Source organism: Hypanus sabinus, unplaced genomic scaffold (assembly GCF_030144855.1).
Source record: "Hypanus sabinus isolate sHypSab1 unplaced genomic scaffold, sHypSab1.hap1 scaffold_246, whole genome shotgun sequence".
In the NCBI taxonomy this organism is placed as follows: domain Eukaryota; kingdom Metazoa; phylum Chordata; class Chondrichthyes; order Myliobatiformes; family Dasyatidae; genus Hypanus; species Hypanus sabinus.
The window spans coordinates 1-11130 of NW_026780581.1; the positions used below are offsets into that span (position 1 = coordinate 1).

The 11130-nt window shown below is 47.9% G+C and overlaps 1 protein-coding gene across 1 annotated transcript; it reads right to left on the reverse strand.

Annotated features, from left to right (window-relative positions):
- Positions 1-1675: 1675 nt before the first annotated feature.
- LOC132387970 (NACHT, LRR and PYD domains-containing protein 3-like) lies at positions 1676-10179 on the reverse strand. The gene is made up of 4 exons (XM_059960290.1): positions 9256-10179; positions 2878-2964; positions 1928-2095; positions 1676-1763 (listed from the first exon to the last, which is right to left on the reverse strand). The coding sequence occupies exons 1-4, from the start codon at positions 10134-10136 to the stop codon at positions 1676-1678; spliced, it is 1224 nt and encodes a 407-aa protein (XP_059816273.1). The 5' UTR covers positions 10137-10179.
- Between the last annotated feature and the right edge of the window lie 951 nt (positions 10180-11130).

Sequence of the window (11130 nt, forward strand, 5' to 3'; positions counted from 1 at the left end):
TGTGTGATAGGATGGTGCAGATGGAAATTCACTCTGTGTCTGGTCCTGGCAGTGTGTGTTGGGACGCTGTGGAGGGAGATTCACTCTGTGTCTGACCTGGGGAGTGAGTGGTGGAGGAAAAGTGGGAATTCTCTCTGAGTCTGACCCCAGGAGTGTTATATGGGACGATGTGGAGGTAGCCTGAGACTGTGTCTGACCCCGGCACTCTGTGACGGGTCGATGCAGAGGGAGATTCACTCTGTGTCTGATCCCCGGGGGGGTGTGATGGGATAGTGTGGAGGGATCCCCTATCTGTGTCTAACCCCCAGGAGTGTGTGATGGATCTGGCCATCTTGGCCCTTCTCGTCCCTGCCGAACGCTTACTCTCAACAAGTCTCACCGGCTCGCACTCACCCCATAACCTGTCCAAATTTTTTTCAATGACAAAATCGAACTTTCCTCTACCACTTCTACTGTAGCTCGTTCCATACAGCTACCACTCTCTGAGTAAAGAAGTTCCCCCTCGTGTTACCCCTAAACTTTTGCCCCCTAACTCTCATATCCTCTTGTTGGAATCTCCCCTACTCTCCATAGAAAAAGCCTATCCACGTCAACTCTATCTATCCACCTCATAATTTTAAATACCTAACTTATTCAATGTTTCTCTGTAAGTTTGGTGCTGAAACACTGGTAACATTCTATTAAATCCCCTCTGTACTCTCTCTATTTTGTTGACATCTTTCCTATAATTCGGTGACCGGAACTGTACACAGTACTCCAAATTCGGCCTTACTAATGCCTTGTACAATGTTAACATTACATCCCAACTCCTATACTCAATGCTCTGATTTACAAAGACCAGCATACCAAAAGCTTTCTTCACCACCCTATCAACATGAGATTCCACCTTCAGGGAACCATGCATCATTATTCCTAGATCACTCTGTTCTACTGCATTTTCCAATGCCCTACCATTTACCATGTATGTTGTACTGTATTCCCCAATGCCCTTCCAGATACCATGTGTTATTTCAGTTCATCGGGTGCTGGCGGCAGCAGTAACCCCAGGTCACTGTTTCTCCTCTAATGAGACTAAAGTCCGACACCAAGACGGGAAGTTGTTTATTAATTTCATCATGACAAATGTAAATTGATTCACTCACAGCCACACACAATTAACTGACTGGTGACAACGAGTGACAGTTTGAATAATCAGTCCCGTTTCTCACCATCACTCTGCATCGGGGAACCGATGATTATAAAATCAGACTACAGGGCCATGTCTGGGATCGCTACTGACCCAGGGTCACTGCCGAGGGATTTGTCCATTTAACATCATTATATCGGGCAGGCTGCCGAATGCGCCATCCTCAGCAAAGGGAGCAGAAGGATTCTCTCCCGGGATAATCCCACCCTGGGACACCAGTGTCCCAGACTGAGCCCCGGACCCCGGGTTCTTCCTGTCTGTGCAATTCTCCGGTTTCTCACATGAGGGGCTCGAAACGCACATCCGGCGGAACTACGTCAGTGCGCAACCGCTCCGAAAGATGTGTGCCAGTTCCGTTAAAACCGTTGGAAATTACACCTTGTGCGCAGCTATTAAAGGTAAGGGTGGAATTTAAAGAGGAGAGCGGGGGGGGGGGGGGGGGTAAAGGGAGCGCGGGGAATCGGACAAAATGTTCACACATTCAGATGTTCACACGATCACTGTTAGTCCGGGTCTGTTTTCCTGCAGAGATCTCAATTGCTTCTTCCTGGTCCCACTGAACTGATTCTCCCCCAGCCTGAAACAGATGGGAGAATAAAGATGAAATAAACAGATTACACAGCAGTGTCATTAACAGGGGACCGGGGTTAATGTTCCAACAACACTCACAGACAAATATCACCAGAAAACCCGCGGATCCACTGATATTTTATCACATTGAACATTAACGCAAACACTCACTCGATCCACTCCAGTCTGGGGTGTGTCACTATGAGGCGGCAGAGAGCGGGGACAGATCGGTCTGTCAGCCAGTTCCATCTCAGATTCAGCATCGTTAGTGATGGGTTTGTACTGAGAGCGGAGACGAGATCCTCGGCACCAGAATCTGTGAGACCGACATCGTTCAGCCTGGAGATGAGAGAGAGTGAGGGTGAAGGACACAGTGAGACAGGAGACTGTACAAATCCCCCGTGTTTATCAGAAACACAATTAATATTCAGTGTCAGACACTCAGTGACTGTAAACACAATCGCCCACAGGCTGTTACTTACTCCAGTTTCTGTATCTTACACTCCGGTTTCCTCAGAGCCGCAGACACCAGTTTCACTCCTGAATCTCCCAGTTTATTATAACTCAGGTTCAGCTTCATCAGTGATGGGTTTGTACTGAGAGCGGAGACGAGATCCTCGGCACCAGAATCTGTGAGACGCACATCCCACAGCCTGGAGATGAGAGAGAGTGGGGTGAAGGACACAGAGAGACAGAAGATGGTACAAATCCCCTGTGTTTATCAGTAACACAATTACTGATCATATTAATGTTCAGACTCAGTCACCCAATGACGGTGAACACAATCTCCACAGTCTGGTACTTACTCCAGTTTCTGTATTTTACACTCCGGTTTCCTCAGAGCCGCAAACACCAGTTTCACTCCTGAATCTCCCAGTTTATTCTCACTCAGGTCCAGCTCCGTCAGTGATGGGTTTGTATTGAGAGCGGAGACGAGATCTTTGGCACCAGAATCTGTGAGACCGACATCGTTCAGCCTGGAGATGAGAAAGACTGAAGGTGAGGGTCACAGAGAGACAGAAGATGGTACAAATCCCCTGTGTTTATCAGAAACACAATTACTGCTCACATTAATGTTGAGAGTCAGACACCCAGTGACCCAGTGACAGTCTGGTACTTACCGCAGTTTCTGTATTTTACACTCTGGGTTCCTCAGAGCCACAGACACCAGTTTCACTCCGGAATCTCCCAGTTTATTATTCCCAAAGCTAAACACAAACAGACAAATTCATGAACGAAGTGATTCAAATCGAGGGTCTGAGGGAATTTCTCTCACTCGGATATTTCAGGGCAAATTAAACCCTTCAGTAAATCACTGATCGTAGTTCCCATCACTGTCAATGTCCCTCACTGTCCAGCTCCAGGGTATTCACCGAATGTCAGTAATTTCGTCTGTCGGTGTGACCCTGTAAACTCCACATATTCTGTCCCATTCCCCGATGGAGAGAAAAGTGTTCCTGACAGAAATACAGAAATGTCAATGGGACACAGTGAAATAGACACACCCGAGCTAAAGGGATGGGGAAGAGAGATACCTCAGGGGGAAGTGGGATAGGGAAGAGAGAGCCCACAGGAGGAAGGGGAATGGGGAAGAGAGATCCCACAGGAGGAAGGGGGATGGGGAAGAGAGAACCCACAGGAGGAAGGGGGATGGGGAAGAGAGATGCCAGTGGAGGATGGGGGATGTGGAAGAGTGATCACACAGGAGGAGTTTGGATGGACGAGCGGTCCGACAGCAGGAAGGGCGATGTGGAAGAGAGATCCCACAGGAGGAAGAGAGATGTGGAAGAGAGGTCCAACAGGATTAATGGGATGGGGAAGGGAAATCCTACAGGACAATGGTGTTTGGGGAAGAGAGATCCCACAGGAGGAAGGAGCATCGGGAAGAGAGATCTCACAGGAGGAAGGGGATGGGGTTGAGAGATCCGAGAGAAAGAGGAGGAACGGGAAAGAGAGATCACACAGCTGGATAGGGGATAAGTAGGAGAGATACCTCAGGCGGAATGGAGATGGGAAGGAGAGATCCCACAGGAAGAGGGGGCATGAGAACAGAGGATCCACAGGAGGAAGGAGGATGGACGAGTGATCCCACTGGAGGAAGGGGGATGGGGAAGAGAGATCCCACAGGAATAGGAGGGACGGGGAAGAGAGATCATACAGGAGGATGGAGGATTAGTAGGAGAGAATCAGGATGGAAAAGAGAGATCCGACATGAAAAAAATGGGCAAAGGAACAGAGAGATCACACTCAAGAGAGAGCACACAGGAGGAAGTCGGATGGACGAGCGATCACAAAGGAGGAAGGTGGACGGAGAACAGAGATCCGGCAGGAGGAAGGGGGTGTCAAAGATAAATCCCACATGAGGCGGGGGATAGGGAAGAGTGATCTCGTAGGAGAAGGAGGATAGGGAAGATGAATCCCACAAGAGGAAGGTGAATATGGAAGGGTAATCCCACAGGAGGGTGGGGGATGGGAAAGAGAGTTCCCAGAGGAGGAAGGGGGATGAGAATAAGGGGAATGAGAATAAAGGCCCAACAGCAGGAAGAGCGGTGATGAAAAGAGATCCCACAGGAGGAGGTCGGATGGACGAGCGAACCAAAACAGGAATGGGGATGTGGAAGCTAGATGCCACAAGAAGAGTGGAGGATGGGAACAGAGGACCCGCAGGAGAATGGGGGATGGATGAATGAGATCCCAGAGGAGGAAGGGGGAAAGAGTGATCCCACAGAGGAAATGAGATAGCTCCCACAGGAGGAAGGTGGATGGGGAAGAGCGATCCGTCAGGAGGAAGTGGATAGGGAAGAGAGATCCCACAGGAGAAAGGGGGATAGGGATTAGAGACCCCCAGGAGGTTGGGGGAAGGGGAACAGATATCCCGCAGGTGAGATGGGGAAGAGAGATCCCACAGGAGGGAGATGGGGAAGAGAGATTCCACGGGAGGAAGGGGCATGGGGAAGAGATATTACGCAGGTGGAAGTGGATGGGGAAGAGAGATCCCACGGAGGATGGGGGAAGTGGAAGAGATATCCCACAGGTGGAAGGGGGATGAGGAAGAGAGGTCCCACAGGAGGAAGTGGGATGAGGAAGATAGATCCCACAGGAATAAAGGGGTGGAGAAAAGATTTCACTGTAGGAATAGGGATGGGGAAGAGCGATTGATCAGCAGGAAGGAATGAGGAAGTGGGATCCCACAGAAGGAAGGGGGCAGGGGATGAGAGATCCCACAGGAGGAAGGTGGATGCTGAGGAGAGACCCAACAGTTGGAAGGAAGGGGGAGTGGGAACAGACAGCCCAGAGGATGAAAGCGGGATGGGAAAGTCAGATCTCACAGGTGGATTTCTACCCATGCCACGTGCTAGTGAGGCTAGAAATAGGAAGATAATGCAGCTAAATACGTGTCGGAGGTGATGGTGCATGAGGGAGTTGTTCACAATTGAGCTTCGTTCCAGGGCAGGTGCGACCATTTTGAATTGGGCAGTTGGCACCTGAACTGGAGGGGGACTAACATCCTGGCCAGCAGGTTAGCACGTTCTGCTCAGGGGGTTTTAAACTAGATTGCAGGCGGAGGGGAACCAGAGTGTTAGAGCAGATAGTGAGGTGTACGAGGATAAGGGTCATGCGAGGACTGCTTGTAGAGACAGATATCAATGTCTTGTATATGATAGAAATGTTCTCAGGTGCATCTATTGGAATGCAATGAGTATTGTCGGTAAGGCAGATGAGTTTAGAGCGTGGATTGGCACGATGATATCGACATTTTTGCTATTAGTAAGTCTTGGTTGCAGGAGGGTCAGGACTGGCAGCTTCATGTTCCGGGTTTCCATTGTTTCAGATGTGATAGGGGTAGGGATGAAACAGGGAGGAGTGGCATTACCAGTCAGGGAGAATATCACAGCTGTGCATAGACGGGACAGCCCAGAGTGTTCGTCTACAGAGGCCATATGGGTGGAGCTGAGGAACAGAAAAGGTGTGACCACACTAATAGGGTTGTATTATAGACCGCCCAATAGTCAGAGAGAATTGGAGGACCAAATCTTCAGAGAGTTAGCAGACCAATGTAAGAAAGAGAAAGTTGTAATCGTAGGGGATTTTAACTTTCCACATATTGACGGGGACGCCCACTGAGAAAGTGCAGTACAGTTTACTAATTCAATATATTGAGGTACCAACGAGAGAAGGTGCAATAGCTGATCTCCTAATAGGGAACCAGACAGGTCAGGTGACAGAGGTGTATAGGTGAACATTTTGGGTCCAATGACCATTATGGTATTAGTTTCAAGTTAATTATGGATAAGGATATGACTGGTCCACCAGTTAAAGTTCTGAATTGGAGAAGGGCCAATTTTGTGGAAATGAGAGAGGATCTGGGAAGAGTGGATTGGGATAAGTTGTTTTCTGGCAAGGATGTGTTCAGTAAGTGGACCGTCTTCAAGGGTGAAATTTTGAGAGTGCAGAGTTTGCATGTTCCTGCCAGGATTAAAGGCAAAGTTAACAGGCAGAGGGAACCTTAGTTTTCAAGGGATATTGGCGATCTGCTTAAGTAGGTGTTTAGCAGCTATAGGAAACAAGGAACAAATGAGGTACTTGAAGAGTATAGAAAATGTAAGCAAATACAAAAGAAGGAAATCAGGAAGGCAAAAAGAAGACATGAGGTTGCTTTGGCAGATAATGTGAAGGTAAACCCGAAGGGCTTATACAAGTATATTAAGAGTAAAAGGATAGTAAAGGACAAAATTGGTCCCCTAGAAGATCAGAGTGGTCGTCTCTGTGTGGAGCCTCACGAGATGCGGGAGACCTTAAACAGTTTTTTGCGTCAGTGTTTACTCAGTAAACTGGCATAGCGGATGTGGAATTAAGGCAAACAAACAGCATTGTCATGGAACATATAGAGATTAAAGAGGAGAAGCTGCTTGCTGCCTTACAGTGAATAAAGGTAGATAAATCCCCTGGGCCTGACATGATATTTCCTCGGACTTTGAGAGAGACTAATGTAGAAATTGCAGGGCCCCTGGCAGAAATATTTAAAATGTCCTCTGCCACTGGTGCGGTGCCGGTGGATTGGAGGGTAGCGCATGTTGTTCCATTGTTTGAAAAAGGCTCCAAAAGTACACCAGGTAATTACAGGCCAGTGAGCCTGACATCAGTAGTAGGTAAATTATCGGAAGGTGTTCTGAGAGATCGGATTATACAAGGATTTGGACAGCCAAGGGCTGGTAAAAGATAGTCAACATGGCTTTGTGTGTGGTAGATCATGTTTAATGAATCTTGTAGTGTTTTTCGAGGAGGTTACCAAGAATGCATTTGTAGGAAAGGCTGTGGATGTTGTCTACATTGACTTTTGTAAGGCCTTCGACACGGTCCCACGTAATAAGTTAGTTCTAAAGGTACAGACACGAGGTATCCATGGAGAGGTTGTAAACTGGATATGAATTGGCTGTGTGGGAGAAGACAGATAGTGGTAGTGGATGATTGCTTCTCAGACTGGATGCCTGTGACTTGTGGTGTGTCTCAGCGATCTGTGCTGGGACCATTGGTGTTTGATGTCTGTATCAATGATCTTGATGATAATGTGATAAATTGGATCAGCAGGTTTGCGGATGACACTAAGATAGAGGCGTTGTGGACAGCAACGAAGCTTTCAAAGCTTGCAGAGGGATGTGGACCAACTGGAAGAATGGGCCAGAAAATGGAAGATGGAAGTTAATGCCGAAAAGTGTGAGGTGTTGCATTTTGGAAGGACAAATCAACGTAGGACATGCACACTAAACGGTAGGGCACTGAAGAGTGCAGAGGAACAAAGGGATCTGGGAGTTCAGATATGTAATTCCATGAAAGTGGCATCACAGGTAGACAGGGTTGTAAAGAAGGCTTTTGGCATCCTGGCATTCATGAATCAAAGTATTGAGTATAGCAGTTCTGGTGTTATGGTGAGGCTGCGTACGACATTGGTGAAGCCAAATTTGGAATATTGTGTGCAGTTCTGGCCAACTAACTATAGGAAAGATATCAGTAAGTTTGAAAAAGTGCAAAGAAGATTTACAAGGATATTGCCAGGTCTTCAGGAGTTGAGTTACAAGGTAATATTGAGCAGGTTGGGACTTTTTTCCTTGGAGCGTAAAAGAACGAGGGAAGATTTGATAGTTTACAAAATTATGAGGGTATGGACAGGGTAAATGCGAATAGGCTCTTTCCACATAGATTAGGAGAGATAAATATGAGAAGACGTGGCTTCAGCGTGAAAGGGGAAAGGTTTAGGGGGAGCATTAGGAGGAACTTCTTCACTCAGAGAGTGGTGACAGTGTGGTACGAGCTGCCATCTGATGTGGAAAATGTGGTCTCACTCTTAGGTTTTAAGAATAAATTGGATAGATACATGGATGGGAAAGTTCTGGAGTGTTACGGATTGGGTGCAGATCAATGGGACTTGCGGAATAAGGTTTCTGTATAGACTAGAAGGACCGAATGGTCTGATTCCTGTGTTGTAGTGTTCTATGATTTTATGATTCTATGAAAGGATATGGGGAGGAGAGTTCCCTCAGGTGAAAGAGGGATGGGGAAGAGAGAAGGAAGGGGGAAGGGAAGGGATCCCACAAGAAAGAAGGGGATGGGGAAGGGAGAACCCACAGGAGGAAGGGGGACTGGGAAGAGAAATCTCACAGGAGGAAGGGGGTTTGGGAAGAGAGGTCCAACAGCAGGAAGGGATGGGGAAGAGAAATTCCATAGAAGGAAGGGGGATGGGGAAGAGAGATCACATAGGAGGAAAGTGGATGGAGAAGAGAGATCTCACAGGAAGGGGGGCGGGGGTGTGGAACACACATCCCACAGGAGAATGAAGAAAGAGAACCCACAGGAGGAATGGGGACGGGGGCGAGATTCCAAAGAATGGAAGGGAGATTGGGATGTGAGTCCCACAGGAGGATTCCAAGGGTAAACGATAATCCTACAGGACGAGAGGACGCAGAAATTTTTTGTACGAGTGTGTTGGGTCTGAACAGAGGCCCAGAGGAGATGCGCCCTCGCTCTTTGCGTGTCTGGAAGTGAGCAAAATCACACACGGGGAAGGGCAGTGGGAGGACAATCTCACAATGGTATTTCTTTCCTTCTCACTGGGACAGTCTGCTGACGGTCTCTTGTCCCTCACCGGGAAGGGGGTGTGAATCTCTGACCCACCTGCTGCAGTCAATGTCGGTCTGGCTGTCAGTAACAGTGAGAAGGAACATTGTCAATGGACGTGTCACAGGCAGCAAGAAACACGGCCATTCCTGTGATTAACTACCATTAAACCAATGGCCGTTGTTCGCTGATCTGATGAAGTCTCCAACATCCCTTCACAAGGAACCACAGAACCCTCCCATTCTTGGGGAGTTACTGCCTGATCCCCTGGGCATTTGTCACAATTCTTCACAATCTGATTTACGACAGTTTTACCCAATCCCTTTACATTGAAACAACAAAATGGAACAGTTTCACAGTTCAGAGTGAGAGACAAATCAAGTTACCTCAACTCCTGGCACTTGTGCAGCCCGGGTCCCAGCCGCTGGATTCCTTCACACTGAATGTGGCAGCCCTGCAGGTTGAGGTGTTTTATTGTATCACAGAGTCCGATGAATTGAGACAGGACCGCGCAGTCAATCGGGGTCAGTGCCATTTCACTGAATGAAAGTGTTTCCACAGATCCCAGTGCGGCCTGAGCCAGTCCACGATTCTGAGACTCAAACAGATAGTGCAATGTGTTCAGGAGGCTCCTTTTACCAGCTTCACTCTCTGTGTTTCCACTCCGGAGTTTAAACTCCTCCTTCACCCAGTCAATCACCCGGCAGGTTGTTTCATGAGGGAATGGGCCCAGAAACTCCTCCAGGCCCCGAGATGACATTGGGGAGGACAGACCAGCAACAAAACGGAGAATTATTTCGAATCGCCCATCTGTCGTGTTGTGAGCTTCAGTGAGGAATTTCAGGATATCCTCGGGATGTATAGTTAGGAATTGTGCGACTGCAGCTACAAACTCTTGGATGGTGAGGTGTGGGAATGTGTACACCACACTCCGGGCAGAATCCTCTCTCTCCAAAAGCTCCATCAGGAACCCGGACAGGAACTGGGAAGGCTGCAGATTGAACTTGATCAAATCTCCATCTGTAAACACAATCTTCCTCTCGGACACTCCTCTGAAGGCCATCTGACCAACCCTGAGTAACACATCACGGGGGTTCTCAATCTCACGGCCGTGGTTTTTCAGGATGTTGTAAATATAGTAGGAGTACAGTTGGGTGATGGTCTTGGGAACTCGCTGTGGGTCCCTGTCTCTTTTTGTGAAGAAGGGGCCCAGTGCCAGAGCGAGGATCCAGCAATAGGAGGGATTGTAGCTCATGGTGTACAGCATCTCGTTCTCCTTCACATAATTGAAAACAGCTTTCGCCACCGTCTGATCTTCAAAATGTCTGATGAAATATTCCTTCCGTTCCTCACCAACAAATCCCAGGATTTCGGCCCGGACACTGATCTCTGCTTTTTCCAATAAAGGTAATGCAGTGGGTCGGGTGGTCAACAGCACTGAACACCCTGGGAGCAGCTTGCCCTGGATTAAATTGTACACAATGTCAGACACCCTGCACTTGATTTCAGGATCTATGCGTGTGGACTGAGGTTCTGTGTCTCCCCGACCGTCAGCAAAATCAATTTGGTCATTGAATTCGTCCAGACCATCGAATATAAACAGCAATCCGTCTGGGTTCTTCCAGACCTCTCTCAGGATATTCCCAAAGTAGGGATATTGATCCAGAATCAGTTCCTTCAGGTTTATTCTGCAGTTAATGGAGTTTAAATCCCGGAATTTGAAACTGAAGACAAATTGGAACTGTTGGTATATTTTCCCCTTGGCCCAGTCGTAAACAATCTTTTGTACCATTGTTGTTTTCCCGATCCCCGGGACTCCAGCCACAGCTGCTGAATTCCAAGATTTGGATTTACTCTGGGAAAAGCAGCTCTGGAACAACTGATCACTCCGGATTTTTTCCAGCTCTTGGCGGAGAAGTTTTTCTCTGCACTCCTCGTGATCTCTGCCTCTTGCCAGCAGCTCATGTTCCACCAGTCTCCGATCTCGAACAGTAGAAATGACCGTGAGCTCAGCGTATCGATCAACCAGCTGGAAAACCTTCACCTTCTCCCTCATCAGGATCGTGTTCACTCTCAGTGTTTCAGTTTGTGACCGTAGAGTCTCCTTGTGTTTCTGTTGAACATCTTCCATGGGAAAAGAGAACATGGTCACCAAGTTAAATTGCTCAACTGACAAATAACTTTGTAACTGTATTTCAACATTCCATGTTTGAGATTACATGAATTAATTCAATGCTTCCATGGATACGGAGACAGAAAGT

Bases quoted from the DNA above. Each gene is read 5' to 3' on its own strand.
- LOC132387970 (XM_059960290.1), bottom strand. From the start codon at position 10,136: ATGCTGTACACCATGAGCTACAATCCCTCCTATTGCTGGATCCTCGCT. The intron at 2,096-2,877 runs GTAAGTACCAGA...TCTCATCTCCAG, and splicing joins TGTAAAATACAGAAACTGCG to GCTGAACGATGTCGGTCTCA. The intron at 1,764-1,927 runs GTGAGTGTTTGC...CATCTGTTTCAG, and splicing joins CCCAGACTGGAGTGGATCGA to GCTGGGGGAGAATCAGTTCA.